Genomic DNA, 16828 nt, shown 5'->3' on the forward strand with positions numbered 1-16828 from the left:
ACACCGAAACCAGCATCAGTGACGTCAGGAGCACCCACAACAGGAAGGGGCTATGAAATGCACAAAACATTTGTAAAATGTAAAACTTAAACACCTAATACCTAATTCTGAGTCATCCAATAATACATGTTATGAAATTGAGCATTTTAATCTTTCAATTGTTTTACTCGTTTAATATCATTTTTGTTGGACTACATTTCGCAACAGACATTATACCCCAGCAAGGTTTGGTTATCTTTCAACTGACATACTGTATATGCATTTCTTTTCTTTTCTTTTAATGAACACTGACTGAGTGATTGCCTCCCACTTGCCAAACTGGACTGTAGAGAGAGGAGCCATTGTTTTCCAGATAACATGCTGAGTCGGCCATTCCTGAGTCTGACCATGTTATCACTGGCTATGTTATCATTATTTACAAAAACTACAAGCCCAAGAAAAGACATGCCTAATTGTAATATATTATAATACATTACGTTTTGCATAGTGAATGTACAGTATCTTGTACATTTGGCCTTCTTCTTTCATTATTCTTTTGTCTTGGTATTGAGTTCTAGACATAACACAGACAATCTGTTAAACACATCATAAAACTATATTGCAACATGTCCAAATCAAAGGCATTAAAAACACAAATAAGAAAAGATAAGAGCAGAAATTATAAAAAGCTAAAATCAGTAAAATAAATAAATAGAATATTTAAGATTGAAAGCAACTTAATCAATTAAAACCAGAGCAACTGGCAATGAAATAGGTTGAAATAGCGATTTTAAATTGCCCTAAAAGGATACAAATAAGGTAAGAGAGTAGAGTAGATAATTACAGTATAAATGACATTATCTCATTAATTCACAGTGGTAGTTGTTCATTTTTGCAAACTCAGGTCCGCTCCTCTCTATGTGAAAGGTACTGGTTTAGCACTGTGAAGCAAAACAATATACCTTTATAATGTATGACCACATTATCTTTCAGTATAAGTGAATGGCAGACAGGCTGAGGGGTCTCACTGTAATGCCATCTTCCAGCAGAAGATGGCAGCAGAGGGCCAAAGAGGATATGCCCACACATTGTTTCTTACAGATTTCTGGTGAAGATGTGTTGTGTTTACCCCAAATGAACAATCGGTATTTTATTTCAAAATTGTGAATGGCAAGTGCAACTGATGCTTCAATCGTTTGCATGAAGAAAAGGCATAATAATAGCCAGTGCCAGTGTTATGTTGCATTGGAGCATGTTTTAGGAGATTTTGTAACCAGGCTATAGCCCTGCCCTCCCGCTCCACATTGCTCCTTATAAAACCTGTTTCCATTTCTCCAGGTTTTGCACCGTGTGGGAGGAGAATCACAGAGGCACTTTCTTGGTTAAGTGTCTTATTTTCCCATCTTCCCACTTAATAGACCTACGGTATGCACCCTCGATTGGAGACACTATTTGCCAGCTTTGGGGCATGAAGTGGGAGAAGTTTAAGCCTTTCAGGTAATTTCAGGACTGCTCAAGATGGGTCATGTTGGAAGAGCTGGACTAGCAGCACATGGGAACTGATGTCCTTGTTGTTTACATCCTGAGGAACCAGCCACATCTCCCCACATCCACTCTGATACGGGTCTGCTTAGTGTCGACACTCTGCTTGGTGTCACACACTGCACATTTCCACTTCCTTCACCAAATTGTCCTACATTTCCCCAAAATGAATTTCGACCAGATCCTCTCTGCAGTCGGAGGCTTCGGGAGGTATCAGAAAACTCTGTACGTATGGATTTGTTTACCCCAGATCCTCCTCGCTTTCCACATGATGGTGAGCATCTTCACCGGATCCTCGCCGCCCCACCACTGCCGAGAGAGCTCCAGCTCAGTACACGGGAATCAGTCCTCATTACCGGGTACACTCAGTGGGAACTTCAGCCTCTCGGATTCCTCCTGTTTCTCTTCAGATGTCAACCGGACTGAGCGTGTGCCATGTGGCCAGGGCTGGGTGTACAGCAAGGAGACTTTCCAGAGTACCACAGTCACCGAGGTCTATAATATAGCATTGCTTTTTTAGTCATTTGCACAAGGAAATCAAACTACATGACTTAGAGTTGAAACATGATACTATTATACTGAAAATGTAAGTTATCACAAGATAACATAAAAGCAAGGTGAGCACAAACAAGCAAGGTAAGACAATAACATAGCAATGACTGGTATATATTTATGGTTTAAGGCTTTACTTTTCATTTTGACACAAGAAACAACACTGCCTTTCTTTTGTGAATCTGAGCTTTCACAAAGCTTTTGTTTTGACCAGCACAATTTGATTGGAACTGACACACAAGTGATTCAGCTAACACTTGCCCCAGTCTATTAATGGAAAAATAAAAGTTGTTATTCTTCTGTGTTTTCTTCCCTTCTGACAGTGGGACCTGGTGTGTGACAGAGCGGGACTGAACAGTCTCGGGTCGTCTGTCTACATGTTCGGTCTGCTGGTGGGCTCTGTGCTGTTTGGAGCCATGGCTGACAGGTAGGCTTTGTTTCTCCATCTTAATCCTGAAGCCCTGAAGCCGAAATAAACAGCCAAACTGTCAGATTCAGAGACATTGCACAAGTGGCCCAGTGGCGGTTCTTGACCAATTTGACCGGGGGGGCACCTAGGGGGCCAGTTATTTTCTGAGGGGGGCACAATAAATGCAGGACGAAAAAGAGAACTAGACAGTATGAAGTAATTGTGCATAAGAAAACAATGCAATACAGTTATTGGTATTTGTTTCAGTACACTTATTTATTTCATATATATCTTATAGTTATTACTGTTAGCTTCAGTTGAAGTTATAGTACAATTTTTGCACTAACACCATATCATATTTATATAAAAATAAAGGCAATGAACAGTTACATCTCTACTTTACATCTACAATTACACGGATACAATAGTTTAAATCACCTTTAATTATCGTGGTAGTCTCTCAAAACGTAGGTTCTCATTCATAACACTCCGTTCGATGTCTCACTATGGGATGCGCCTCAACGCGTATGCAAACAGAAGCATCAATCTCACTACGCCAATCCTGATTGGCTGGTGATCTTGACGTCAACGTCAGGGAATCCACCCACCCTTTAAGTAGCTTGCGCTACGACGCAGCGTCATTCAAACACCTCTTCTCGCTTCAGAGCACATCTCGAATTATCAGTAACCGGGCTAGCTTAACGGTCCACAGACTGAACCCAAAGCTAACATTCGGTCGACGGGCGCTTGCCGGTTACTTTTTTTGCTTTGCAAGAAGACTGAGCAGTATTAACACACCAGTTAATATTGTAATCTGCCTCGTCGTTTCTTTCCGTCGAAATAACGGTAAGGTTTGATTTTTTTCTTCAAGCTAGTAACATGTTAACCTGTTGCTAGCTTTTTCTTCCCTCCACACCGACACCACGGTAAAGAGGACGTTCTCTTTTCTCTCTCACACCAGAGGAGACAGAGATAAAAAAGGTATTAACACACCAGTTAATATTCTTTAAAGAATAAAATCTACACCGTCGCCTTTTTTCCTTTCGGACTAATGGCAAGGTTGGATTTTTTTCTCAGTAACGTACCTGTTACTAGCGCGTCCACTCCACGCCGACACCCAGGCGAACGAAGATGGACCCTTCTCTCCCTCACACCAGAGGAGTCAGGGACTCGGAGGCTCGGCAATGCGGCTGCGGGTTTAAGATTTCAGGCACAGACTGACACCGGGTCTGCTCGTCCTGCCTCGGCTGGAACACGCCCGGGAGGCTATCAATAACCCCGGCTCGTGCGGGCATTGTACCCGCTTCACCATTAAGAGCCTCCGCCGACGGTTAGCACGCCAAGCTAGCTTGTCGGGACGGGACCCCCTCATGTCCGCTGATTCGCCGGCCGGCAATCAAGACATGGTGGCGTCCGCCGCAGAGATTGAGCCCCGCGCTGTGTCAGACTGGGGCTCAACAACAGCGACAGCCGCTGAACCGGAGCCCCACGCCGTGTCAGGCTGGGACCCGGTGGCGGCAAGAGCCGCGAGAGCAGAGCCCCGCGCTGTGTCAAGCTGGGGCTCCCAACTGGACCTCACCATGGTTCCACCCGCAGAGGATGTCCCGGAGTTGGACTATATGGAGGACGAAGAGGATACCTCTGAGTTCCTCCTGTCTGACTCGGATGAGGATGACATCTTCGTTTCATCGGCTCAGGCTGCAAAGCCGGGAGCGATGTCCACTCCCCCGGGCGAGAGCACACCAGCTTCGCCCGTCCTAAGTATGGACTTGCAGGCCGTGTGTCAACGCGCTGCGTCCAGGCTGGACATCCCATGGCCTGAAGTGGCCAAGGAGACCTCCAGATCTCGCTACGAGGGGAAGAACTTGCCCCAAGCAGCGAGGACGGAGAGGCAGCTCCTTCCAGTCTTTCCGGAGATGCTGGATGAGGTGTCGGTCTCGTGGAGAGATCGCCCCTTTAGCAACAAGGCCCCAATCCAGGGTGCCTCCTCCCTGGACTGTGACGGAACCGCTGGTGGCAGCCCACCTCCAACCGAGGCTGGCTTCGACACCGAGCAGGAACCCCATGCTCCCGGCAAAGGCAGACCGGTTCCAGTCAGCGATGACCGAACGGGCCTATAAAGCCGCAGCTTTGTCCGCCAGGGCACTCAACGTCTCCTCGCTACTGACCGCCTACCAGGCAGAGCTCTGCGAAGACATGTCGAGCAAACCTGAGCCTGCCGTGTGGGACGAGATCGCAGCGATCACGGACATTTGCCTCCGTGTGTAGCGCTGTGCAGTCCAAGCCACGGGCAAAGCGCTGAGAATGATGGTGGTACAGGAGAGAGCCAGGTGGCTCAACCTGACAAACCTTCCATACCGGGAAAAAGAGGATGTTCTGGACAAGCCTATTGTTCCCGAGGGCATATTTGGCTCTGCTCTAGCTTCAATGCAGCTGAGAAAAGGAAGGGAGACGAGGCTCTCCAGCTCTGTCTCCCCCGAAGGGTCCAGCCGCCACCTTCAATGGTCCCGCGGCAGGCCTTCACTCAAGCTGTCTCACGTCCTGCCCGGTTCAAGATACCGAAGCAGCAGAGACCGCAGCCCGTCCCGGGTCCCCAGCCCAGGCACGAGGCAAGGGGGAGCTGGCCAAGAAAATCTCCGGTTCCGGCAGCTGCCGCTCAGGCGCAGCCGACCCAGGTTTTCAGCCACCAGGCGAGGAAGAAGAAGAAGCGGGCGGCCTGATAGCCTCCTCTCCTCTCCTCGATGAAGGAGCTGGAAGTTCCCTGTTCCCCAGCTCCAGAGCACGTTCCAGTGTTGGATGCTCATGTGTTTTCGGGGTGCCACCATGCCCCCATCTTCCCGCCGTCTCGAGTGATGCCAGAACGTCATCCTCAAGTTCGCGCCATCAGGGAAATGGACTTAACATCGAAGACAGCAAGTTCCGCTGCCTGTTTAAGTCACACAAACACATGTCATCATTGTTGTTTCAGAATAAATCATTTTCCACTGTCGTTTCCAGGCTTGAAGCCAAGGGCGCAGTCAATAAAAATGAAAAGAAAAACAATAAACAATAAACAGTCTGCCCCTCTTTTGAGAGCGGCTACGGCCTCTCTCAAAAGGCGGACAATAGACGGGATTGTGAAGGCACCACCGCCACGCGCATGCGCAGTGTCGGCCGGGGTTGTCAACCTGGGGTACCACCGTGTTCAGACACTAGAGGGCCCCATGACACAACAAATAGAGACACTGAGGGCAGACGACAGAGCTGTGACATCTCCACTCGCTTTGAGAAGCAAAAAGTGGAGGATGCTCACAGATTCTGCTTGGGTTTTCAAGACAGTAACACGGGGCTACAGGCTCCAATTCGCTGTCACCCCCGCTCACTTCTCGGGCATTCTGTATTCACAGGCCCGGGGAGAGTCGGCCCATATTCTAGAGCAAGAGATTTTCTCGCTACTAGAAAAGAAGGCTATATCGATAATACCCGCCGAACAGAGTCAGAGCGGCTTTTATTCCAAGTATTACCTCGTTCCCAAACGGGGAGGGAACGGAATTCGGCCTATACTAGATTTGAGAGCTCTGAACAAATATCTCAAAAGATACAAATTCAGAATGCTCACTCACACATCTCTGCTGCGTCTCGTGCGCCAAAACGACTGGTTCACATCAGTCGACCTGAAAGATGCGTATTTCCACATCCCAGTATATTACCCACACAGGAAATATCTGAGGTTCGCCTTTCAGGGTGTCTGTTACAAGTACAGAGTACTTCCCTTCGGTCTGTCTCTCAGCCCGCGAGTGTTTGTACGGTGTACCGAAGCCGCGATAGCCCCGTTAAGACAACAGGGTATTCGCCTGGCAATTTATCTGGACGATTGACTCCTTCTCGCACAGTCGGAGCAAGAGGCTATTACGCAGAATGAATGTCCTCGTAAAACACCTGCTCGACCTGGGTTTCGTAATAAACACAGAAAAGAGCATGTTGTTCCCAGCCCAGACTGTACTCTTCCTGGGCCTACGCCTGAATTCGGTGCCCTTTACAGCCCGCTTGTCAGCAGAGAGAGTGAAAGCCTTCAGGGCTTGCCTCGCTCATTTCCAGCCACGCAAATATGTTCTCTTCAGATCATGTTACTGGGGCTCATGGCGTCCGCCATTCTGGGGGTACGACTGGGACGCTTACACATGAGGGAGTTTCAGCGCTGGGTAGCCGCTCTAAAACTAAACCCCGCACGTCATGGCGCGCGGAGAGTAATGGTCACTATGAAATGCGTAATGGCACTGCGCCACTGGCTACACCCGACTTTTCTAGTATGGGGCGCGCCTATGGGTGCTGTCCTATCGCGGAAGGTGGTCACCACAGACGCATGTCTGACGGGCTGGGGGGGTATATGAAGGTCGACCTGTGAGGGGTCTCTGGAGCAGAGCCCTCCAACGGTCACACATAAATTATCTAGAGCTGTTAGCGGTGTTCCTCACCCTGAAACGCTTTCTGCCTTTTCTCAGCGGACATCACGTCCTCGTGAGGACAGACAACACGACCACAATATCGTATATAAACCGCCAAGGGGGTTTGCGTTCTCTCCAGTTACACATGCTGGCACGCAAACTGATCTTATGGAGCTGCGGACGTCTCCTCTCTCTGAGAGCGACGCACGTACCAGGAGTGATGAACCTCGGGGCGGATCTGCTGTCCAGAGGTGCACCACTCTATGCAGACTGGACTCTACATCCAAGGATTGTGAGTCAGCTGTGGGTGCGTTACGGCCGAGCCGCGGTAGATCTGTTCGCATCAAAAGAAAATGCTCAATGTCAGCTGTTCTTTTCAATGCGCGATTTAAACGCACCGCTAGGCGTGGACGCGCTCGCGCACGTTTGGCCTCCGGTCCTTCTGTACGCGTTCCCACCCCTGACTCTGATACCCACAACTCTGGCCAGAGTGAGAGAACAACGCCACACACTTATCCTGATAGCTCCGCACTGGCCTGCAATGTACTGGCTGGCGGAGATATATCAGCTGCTGTGCGGGCAGCTGTGGCAGCTCCCGCTACGTAGGGACATACTGTCTCAGGCGGGGGGAGCGATTTTTCACCCACACCCAGAGCGCTTGGCACTATGGGCCTGGCCCGTGAGTGGTACAATCTGAATACAGTGGGGCTCCCTCAGAAGGTGATAAACACTATTCAGAGTGCAAGAGCTTCCTCCACCAGGTCTCTTTATGACTGTAAGGGGAGGGTGTTTGAGGAGTGGTGCCTTCAAAAAGGACACATCTCTTTTCAATGTCCTGTCGGGGTGATTTTATCATTTCTACAGGACTTGATTGATAAACACAGAGCTTTCTCTACGATCAAAGTGTACCTGGCTGCTATTGCTGCATGCCATGTGGGCTTTGAGGGAAAGACGGCTAGCCAACATCCTTTGGTCTGCCGTTTTATGAAAGGGGCTCGCAGGCTCCTCCCTGTCTCCAGGTCGCTGGTGCCCTTATGGGACCTGGCAGTGGTTTTAGATGGGCTCACTCGACCTCCATTTGAACCCCTGGAAGAAGCTGACATGAAACACTTGTCACTGAAGACAGTGCTGTTACTGGTTCTGGCATCTGCCAAGCGAGTCAGTGACATTCATGCGCTCTCAGTACATCCTTCATGCACTCAGTTTGCCCCGGGGCAAACGAGAGTGTTGCTGAAGCCCAACCCTGCCTTTATACCTAAGGTGGTTGGCTCATGTACCCCCATTGACATTGTGGCATTTCCTCCGCCGCTGTGTTCCTCTGAGGAACAGCGGCCGCATTTGCTGTGTCCAGTTCGTGCTTTACGCATCTATATGGACAGGTCAAAAGAGTTTTGTTGTAATGACCAACTCTTTATATCCTGGGCTAACCCTCAGAAGGGCAAGCCCGTTACCAGGCAACGGCTCTCCCACTGGATTGTGGAAGCGATTGCTCTGGCTTATACGAGTCAGGGTTTGCAGGCACCAACGGGCCTGCGTGCTCATTCTACTCGTGGACTGGCTACATCCTGGGCTTTGTTCAAGGGTGTTTCCATCCAAGACATTTGTGCAGCAGCGAGCTGGTCCTCGCCGCTCACTTTTGTCCGCTTTTACAGGCTAGATGTCTCTGCTCCTAGTGTGGCCCGCGCAGTGCTGGGCCCCGTGTTGAGACAGGGTTCTACCTGTTAAGTCCTGGTTGTTTTGGTGATTTTCGAGATAAGCTCGTCTGGCAATACGGGAGTTTCAATATCCCATAGTGAGACATCGAACGGAGTGTTATGAATGAGAACTATAGGTTACTTACGTAACCCCAGTATTCAGAGTAACATGAAGTGAGATGTCTCACCAGACGGCCCTTCTTGCTAAGGCGAAGCGAGAAAAGGTGCTTATTTTGAATGACGCTGCGTCGTAGCGCAAGCTACTTAAAGGGTGGGTGGATTCCCTGACGTTGACGCCAAGATCACCAGCCAATCAGGATTGGCGTAATGAGATTGATGCTTCTGTTTGCATACGCGTTGAGGCGCATCCCATAGTGAGACATCTCATTTCATGTTCATGCATCTTAGACTGGGTTACGTAAGTAACCTATAGTTTCAATCAGTCTTTCTTGGATGCAACAGCCTCTGATGATCCGAGATGAAAAGTGTTTGTTTTTCGCGCGCTTCAGCCGGACAGTGAAAGTGAGTGCACCGCTCGAATGGGTCCGACTAGAATGACGAATAACGCTAGTTCCGTCTATTCCGTCATTCAATAAATCGTGTAATAAATCATAAATGTCTCATTTTTTTCACTTTTCATTTTTAGGGGGGCCACAGGGGTGTCAAAGGTCAGTGTTAGGGGGGCCCCCCTATATGTCAAAGGGCATGCTAATGACTTGTATTGCGGTGGGGTTTAACTGATAATGTTTATTTAATATATCATAAAAGATTTCGTTTTTCTGTCAAGATGGTAAAATCTAGGAAATAGCTTTTATTTAATTAATTAATGTATCCTTTATTTGAACACATCAAGGTAGAGACCTAATTTTCAATATGGCTGACAAGTAATACAAATAAGAAATATATACAGGATAGCAGAAATGCTAAAAAGCCAAATAAAAATAATAATAAAACTATAAATCTATATTTGCTTTTACTTTTTAGCATCTTTCTGTATTACTTTTGGTACCTGAAACACATACTGTCGCTAACAATTGTTGAGGTCTTTGTGAAAACACAATTTCGATTGTTTTGCATATTATTCCAGCTGGTGCACAATAAGAAAAACCAGCACCAGTACCTACAACTTAATCCAATATATCATATGAGCATGTTCGATAGGGGCCCATATTAAAAGACAACAACGCAGTAAAGAAAGTGACTCGTAAATAAATAAAACCCAGTGTCTATAATGCCTATCAGATATAAAGAGAGAGGACCAACCAAACTTAGCTTGACACAATGCTGAGCCTCCTAAATATATCCATATCAATATCTCCATCATTTTTAGTTAAAGAGACAGCATTCAAATCTCTAGGGGCACTAACACTCACATCTTGTTGATATTCCTGCAGGTTTTGCATTTTCTCACAGTAACACTTGTCTGTATAGGTCACCCTGTCACATTCATGTTTGATCATTCATTTCATGCAAACTCATTTCCGCTCCTCTCTCTGTGTAAGGTACGGCCGACGCTTCGTCCTGCTGCTGTCCATCGCTCTTCAGACCTTGTTTGGAGTCGCCGTGGCCTTTGCACCAAACTTCCCCATCTATGTGGCTCTCCGCTTTCTAGTTGGCACCACGATATCGGGAGTCATCATCAACGCCTTTGTACTTGGTATTTACAAAGCACTCAGCAGACTTCTCATGAATTGTGAATTATTCATTTTCAATGACAATTAAAGGGGCCCTTTTATGCTCTTTGGGATTTTCCCTTTCCTGCAGTGTCTTACATAGGTTTTTGTGCATGTAAATGGTCTGCAAAGGCTAAAACTGTGGATAATCCGTAACACAATGACATCACTACGTAACACTCGCACTTCTATTGGCTAGTGCTCCAACACATTGTATGTGATAGGCTAAGGGGCAGGATATCTACAAGCAGTTGACCAATCACAACAGAGCCGGCCAGCAAACCAATCAGAGCAGACTGGGCTCTGGTTTCAGACAGAGGGTGAAAAGAGGTGCTGCAGCACAGGCAGTATGAGAAAAATAAAGACCTTTTTAAAACATGTCAACATGTCACAGTAGAGGTGCAAAATACAAATATGAAACCTGAAAATGACCATTATATGTCCTGTGTAATGTTACTAGCAGGCATAACTCTTAACTGTCAGTGGCTAGTCATCTCATTTGTCAAACCTTCACATATCGTACTTAAAGTGTTAATTGCTCATGCTTTCTTTATCCAATCCCACAACACAAACCCTTGCCACTCTTTCCACAACCTTAAAGCTCCACACCACGACCCTAGCTTAACCCTCTCCTCATGAATCCTCCTCTCCTCTCCTCTGCTCTCGTTCCAAACCCTGCACTGTTTTTCTAAAGGCACTGAGTGGACGTGCACCAAAAGACGCATGCTGGCTGGTATAATCACCGACTACGCCTTTGGTCTGGGCTACATACTGCTAGCGGGCGTAGCATACTTGATACGAGACTGGAGAAAGTTGCAACTGGCCATATCGGCCCCTGGTTTCCTGCTCATCTTCTATATATGGTGGGAAATTCAACAAGCACCTGAACATTAAACCCAATATTTATTCATACAGTTCTTCACAAGAGTAAATGAATGCCTGTCCTACTCCTCGTTGTGGCATTTTCTCCTCTCCCTTCTCCCCCTGTCGGCTCTCTCTCTCTTTACCTCTGTCAGGGTGGTTCCTCAGTCGGCCCGATGGTTGTTGGCCAACGACAGAAGGGAGGAAGCCATCGCACTCCTCCACAAAGCAGCACTAGTGAACGGCCGTGTCTTACCTCCTGCTGTACAAGTGTGTCTCTCATAACTGCCTTCTATCTGAACTATTTCCATGTGTCTTTTGTCTGCAGCAAGACCTGTTACAGACTAATCTTTTTTAGAATGGAAAGGAAACAACAAACCCATCACTTTGTTTGTCCATTCCCGACACTGCATAATTCCTTTATCTCACAGCGGATTTAAAATCATGCCAAGATGAGATGTTACACAATGTCTATATTGTGTCAAGATTGCCCACTAATTTCCTTTAACAAATGTGAACTGTAGTTTTGTTTAATATGTCCCCTTTAAAACAACAGTAGAAGTTGCTGGGTGAAAATGTCCAGCTGTTGGTGATACACAATGCACTTTTGGCATTCTAGTGAGTATTAATAGCAGGATAGTTATGTAAGTTGGATTTTCTCAAAATAACCCACAGTACCCAAGGTCATAGCAACAAAGGAACACTCACTGCAACAGTTGGGCAAATGCATGTGTTTTTAATTGTTTAAATAGCTATGCGGCTATATAACACAGAGATCATGCTTTGGCTACTGGGTTAATACTTGGATTTGTTTCAAATAATAAAACAGTAGAATATCACCAGCATTGTCTTTTAAATGCTTTTGTTTTCCTGTCCAGATTGAGAAGTTAAGTGGAGGGAAGCAAAGTTATTCAGCAGTGGATCTCGTAAGAACTCCTCAAATGAGAAAGAGGGCTTTCATCTTGTTCTACATCTGGTACGTTTCAGGCATCTGTGTATGTGTTTATGCTCAAATGCTCTATTTAGTGAATACCAAATCATTCCATGTTTCTTTGTCTGTTTTATTTCTCTCTCTCCCTCCGTTACTCCCCAGGTTTGTGAATGTGCTGGTGTATTACGGCCTCTCTCTGGGTGTGTCCAGGCTGGGGACCGACCTCTACCTGACCCAGTTTGTGTTCGGGTTGGTTGAGATCCCGGCCCGTTCTGTGGTCCTGCTCGTCCTGCCCTACAGTCGTAGACTCTCCCTAAGTGGATTTCTGGCTGTGGGAGGACTCGCCTGTCTGCTAACGCTCGCTGTTCCTGAAGGTGCATTTAATGATTTCTGTAATCGTTCTCCAAATAGGGATGTGTCGGTCGCGAACAAGCCGGCACAAAGTTTAAGTGAACAACGGGAGCTGGCTCGCGCCCGCGAACTAGCCATTTGTTATGTAATATCCAAGGATTAGAGACGGTTGGATGCTGCTGTTTTGAGCATTGCAATATATTTATTTTCATTATGATATTTATTTCTGATTATTTTTAGGCTCAGCAAAGATTTGTTGTCAGTTTGTATAGGTGTTGCTATCTGCTTTTTTTTTAGCATGGTTCTACAATCAGAGGGTCTGTAAATGCAATGAAAACAATTGGCCACAGCAAATCATTTATATTAAACATGTAATTTTTACTTTTAAATACTTCAGTACAAAGGATGCGTAGAATAATTTAAGTGATATATGTGTGCACATATAAATCATTAGTCAAAAAGGGCTACATTTGATTGAATTATAAAAGGTATATTTCGCAGATAAACCTAGTAACCCCGAAGCCCTTAAAAAAACGGCTCTTTTGAACGGCTCCCGCAAAGGAACGGAGTCATAAGATCCGGCTCCCTTCAAAGAGCCATAATTCCCATTACTATCTCCAAACCTTTATCTCATCCTCAAACTCATACTCAAGCAGTGGCGTTTTCTCCTGGAGGCCAAGAGAAGCCAGGCTTCCCCTGTTTTTTCAGATAGTAGTTATAATTTTAATAAATAAATAAAAACACTTTGTTTAGTTTCGGAAATTCTTTGTTGTGTGTTGCTGCCGGTCCATCTCTCCCCCATTCTCATTGAGTATTTTACAAAGAGTGAAACAGCGCCCCTGTAGATGTTATGGTGAAACAGTAGATTGCACTCTCTGTTGCGAGAGGAGGCTAGCCGAAATTGGCTTCCCTTTGGTGAAAAAAAATTGAGGGATTGACCAATCAGACAAGGCTCACGTCATGCCCCTGCCAACCTGTGATTAGTCAAGGCCATGCCAAGGGAAGCCAGAGGCGGCTGGCTTCCCTTGCCTCACAATCCAATCAAATTGCATCAATTTAGTGTTTCAGTGAAGCGTCCTAAAACCCGGAAGTAAGCTGCGCTCGGTTTCCCTCGACTAAAAAGCAATGGGATTTCTCCATAGGATTTTGGAAAATAGCTCGAAATAAGGTCAGTAGAAAACGAACCCGTTAGATAAATGCACGTTTTGTTCAGTCGGATAATATCCACATGTCTACCCTACTTTTATAATTTTCGAATCATAAATCTAATCGATAGAAGATAGATAGCGTCACTGCACCACTCTCACCAAGTGCAATAATGGAGGGTGGAGATTTGGAGTATTTAATCAAACATAATTGTACTAAACTTCCGCTACAGCAGCAACAACAACAAATACAATCTGATGACAGGCCAATGCCCAAACTGGAGCTGTGTACAGCGAGGGAAAAAGGAGCGAATCGGACGTAAAACGTTAAAGGTCTCCTGATTTAGTTTGTGAATTAATGCTTATTAGAGTTTCGGCTGGAGAGTGCGTGCGGACCTGTCGGTTAGATAACAGACGTGTGTAAGTCCTGCATCTGTATGATACAAATGTGTGTAAAATTATACCGGGTGCTGTAATCACTCATCTGGTTACGTTATTACATTGACCACCACACCCCCGACCCAAAAGAAAGGACGTATTATTGGCTTCCCCTAATTTTTTTCCCACGCCACGCTACTGTACTCAAGTGCCTCAACTCTCTCTGCCTGTAGATTATCCCCATGTCCAGACTGGTCTTGCCATGGTGGGAAAGTTCGGCATAACAGCGTCCTTTGCTGTAATCTATGTGTACACTGCTGAGATTTTCCCCACTGTGCTTCGGTAAGACATGTTCATTAGTACAGTTTCAATTCATTTTCTCATCCAAAATGATCTCAAAGTGATTTTTAACAAGACATGATGTGAAGGTTCTTGTCGAAAGCATTAGTGACTAGGTAAAAAGTTCCTTATAAGTGCTTAGAAATAATATTTTCATGACTGAACTTAGCTTTATTGACGGAGCTTTATTAAGATTAATACACGCTTTACAAACTTGTATTATCGGCTTTGATTGGAAAGCTGGCCGACCCTGTTGTGATTGGTTAAACGCTTAGAGATCTCCCGCCGCTTATCACGTACAATGATACAATGAGAAGCTGAGGGAATGTAGCCTTTGCAGACCAATTACATGCACAAAAACCTATACAACACACTACAGGAAAGAACAAGCATAATGGGCTCTTTACTTGAATACCTATTATAAAACCCTTTTTCCAATGATGTTGTTTCTTCCTTGTTTACAGGCAAACAGGACTAGGTGTGTCCTGCATGTTTGCGAGGATGGGCGGTGTGTTAGCTCCCATGATAAACATACTTCACAGCCACAGCCCCACTACACCTCTGCTCATCTTTGGTACCTTCCCGCTGCTCGGGGCTCTCCTGGCCCTGGCGCTGCCCGAAACGGCCGACAGACCTCTGCTAGACACGGTGGAGGACGCAGAGAACTGGGACATGAGGTACCACAATGTGACCTTGGTTTAGCTAATGTGTCCTTGGTTTAGCTAATGTGTCCTTGAAGCTCCTTAGCCCTCCTTTTTCCCATGTGCAGAGAGCTCAGTGTGTTCCCTGTGTTTGGTCTCCTGCAGGTCGCCTTCCGACAAGGAGAAGGCTGAGATGTCTGAGGAGACGAGCCAATCAGTAAGCAGCACAGAAAAGCAGGAGATATATCGTCTAGCTAACTGTGTGTGAAGTGTGCACAAATTCAATTATTCACATAAACATAACAACCTCAACTTTGTTACCGGGTACTGTACTTAAGATGAGACACTACAGACTTCCTCACAAGCACTGGTTGAATTTTAGATTTGGGGCCGTTGTGCCTCTATTACACGTCTTTTTGAAAGAGTTTCAAATAAAAACATCCTAAATGCTCATTTAGGGGATTAGTTTACTACACTTTGTATATATGCGTCCGTAGATTTCTCCTTAATCTGCCAAAAGTTAGCATTAGTCAATGAACCATTTGCATATTTAAACATAACAATTCCTAGTTATACAAAGAACATTTTCAATCAACTATGGAAGTTTAGACGGTTAGTTAAAGTTAGTTAGGGCAGTTTTCTCCAATGTTTCTCCAAATCCCCACTTCAGCAGCACTTATGTAGATCTATTCTGAAGTTTTTAACATATCATTCATAGTCTGATTCAAATGATGTTATTCTTATTTTATATTTTTTAATGGCTGTTTTCTGATACATGGAGAGATAACAAGAAAGACCCAAACCTTTCACTTTCAAACCTGTCAACGAAATGAAACAATTTAAAACCTGGCTTTTTCCTATGTTTGGATTTCTGCTACGAAAAGGTATGCCAATTCCTGATTTGCTTATTTAAACAAAGATTTCAGAAAACATGGGTTAATGATTTCTTTAAGGGGAAATGTGCTGGTTAGTTCATAGATACAATGCTCTACCCTATTCACCTGTAGTGTATCCTGTTCACACAACACCCTCTATGCAATACATGATCTGCATTAAGAGCTCTATGCAAACACACCAAACTGAAATGCACATACGCACAAACAGGGCTTTTATATTTGCTGCCAAGGCTAATTTAACAGCCTACACTTTTTGAAAATGAAGGTTAAGAGTATTTCTTTACAATCTGCTCAACTGTTTACACCTTTAGTAAAAATCTTGAGATGTTGTTTGATATATTTTACATACGTGATGGGACAGAATTTGCAGACACACAGATTGCATGTTTGTATTGACTTTCTTTTTTTTTCGGACTGAAGGATTTTTTATTAAAATAACTTTAATATTTGTATATAAAAGTGTACCATGTCTGTGGACTGTTGCTGGAATACCTTTGTGGTACTTTAATGCTGTATTGAAAAAGCAAACTGCCTCATTTTCTATATTCTCAAGCCAAGTGAAATAAAGCTAGTTGAGTGAGATTGCATAGTTAACTGTATCAATGTAGCATTTTGTCAGACTTACGTAGCTTAATTGCGGTTTTTTATGGATGCTATTGGATGTTTCTGTGATTAGAATGTGAAAATATATTCGATATCAGCATCGTTTGTAAAAGTTTGCTGACTTTTTTATTGTATTGAATTATACTTGGATGTCAAATGGATTATTATTGAAACTGAAATATCTGGTACTGCTGACTTTTACATGAAGTTTTTAAGGGCTGTCATTTTTATAAATATGAATGTGTAATACAGGTAAAGGCATGCATCGGGAGCACTGGTTATGTATTATGCCATGACCCTCAGGCAAAAGGAATATGGTTCTCCAAAATCTATTATTCCCATCGACAAGAACTCAGTGAATCCTTATTCTAATGCATGACTCTGCTAAAGCATGCATTGCTGATGCCCAA

The 16828-nt window shown here is 45.1% G+C and overlaps 1 protein-coding gene across 1 annotated transcript; it reads left to right on the plus strand.

Annotated features, from left to right (window-relative positions):
• Positions 1–1335: 1335 nt before the first annotated feature.
• LOC117454648 (solute carrier family 22 member 13) lies at positions 1336–16779 on the plus strand. Its single transcript, XM_034093762.2, has 10 exons — positions 1336–2014; positions 2397–2500; positions 10103–10257; positions 10968–11136; positions 11290–11404; positions 12013–12110; positions 12228–12439; positions 14173–14281; positions 14743–14955; positions 15085–16779. Exons 1-10 carry the CDS (start codon positions 1532–1534, stop codon positions 15185–15187), a joined length of 1761 nt encoding a protein of 586 aa, XP_033949653.1. The 5' UTR covers positions 1336–1531; the 3' UTR covers positions 15188–16779.
• The last annotated feature ends 49 nt before the right edge of the window (positions 16780–16828 follow it).

Source organism: Pseudochaenichthys georgianus, chromosome 11, assembly GCF_902827115.2.
Source record: "Pseudochaenichthys georgianus chromosome 11, fPseGeo1.2, whole genome shotgun sequence".
Taxonomy (NCBI): Eukaryota; Metazoa; Chordata; class Actinopteri; order Perciformes; family Channichthyidae; genus Pseudochaenichthys; species Pseudochaenichthys georgianus.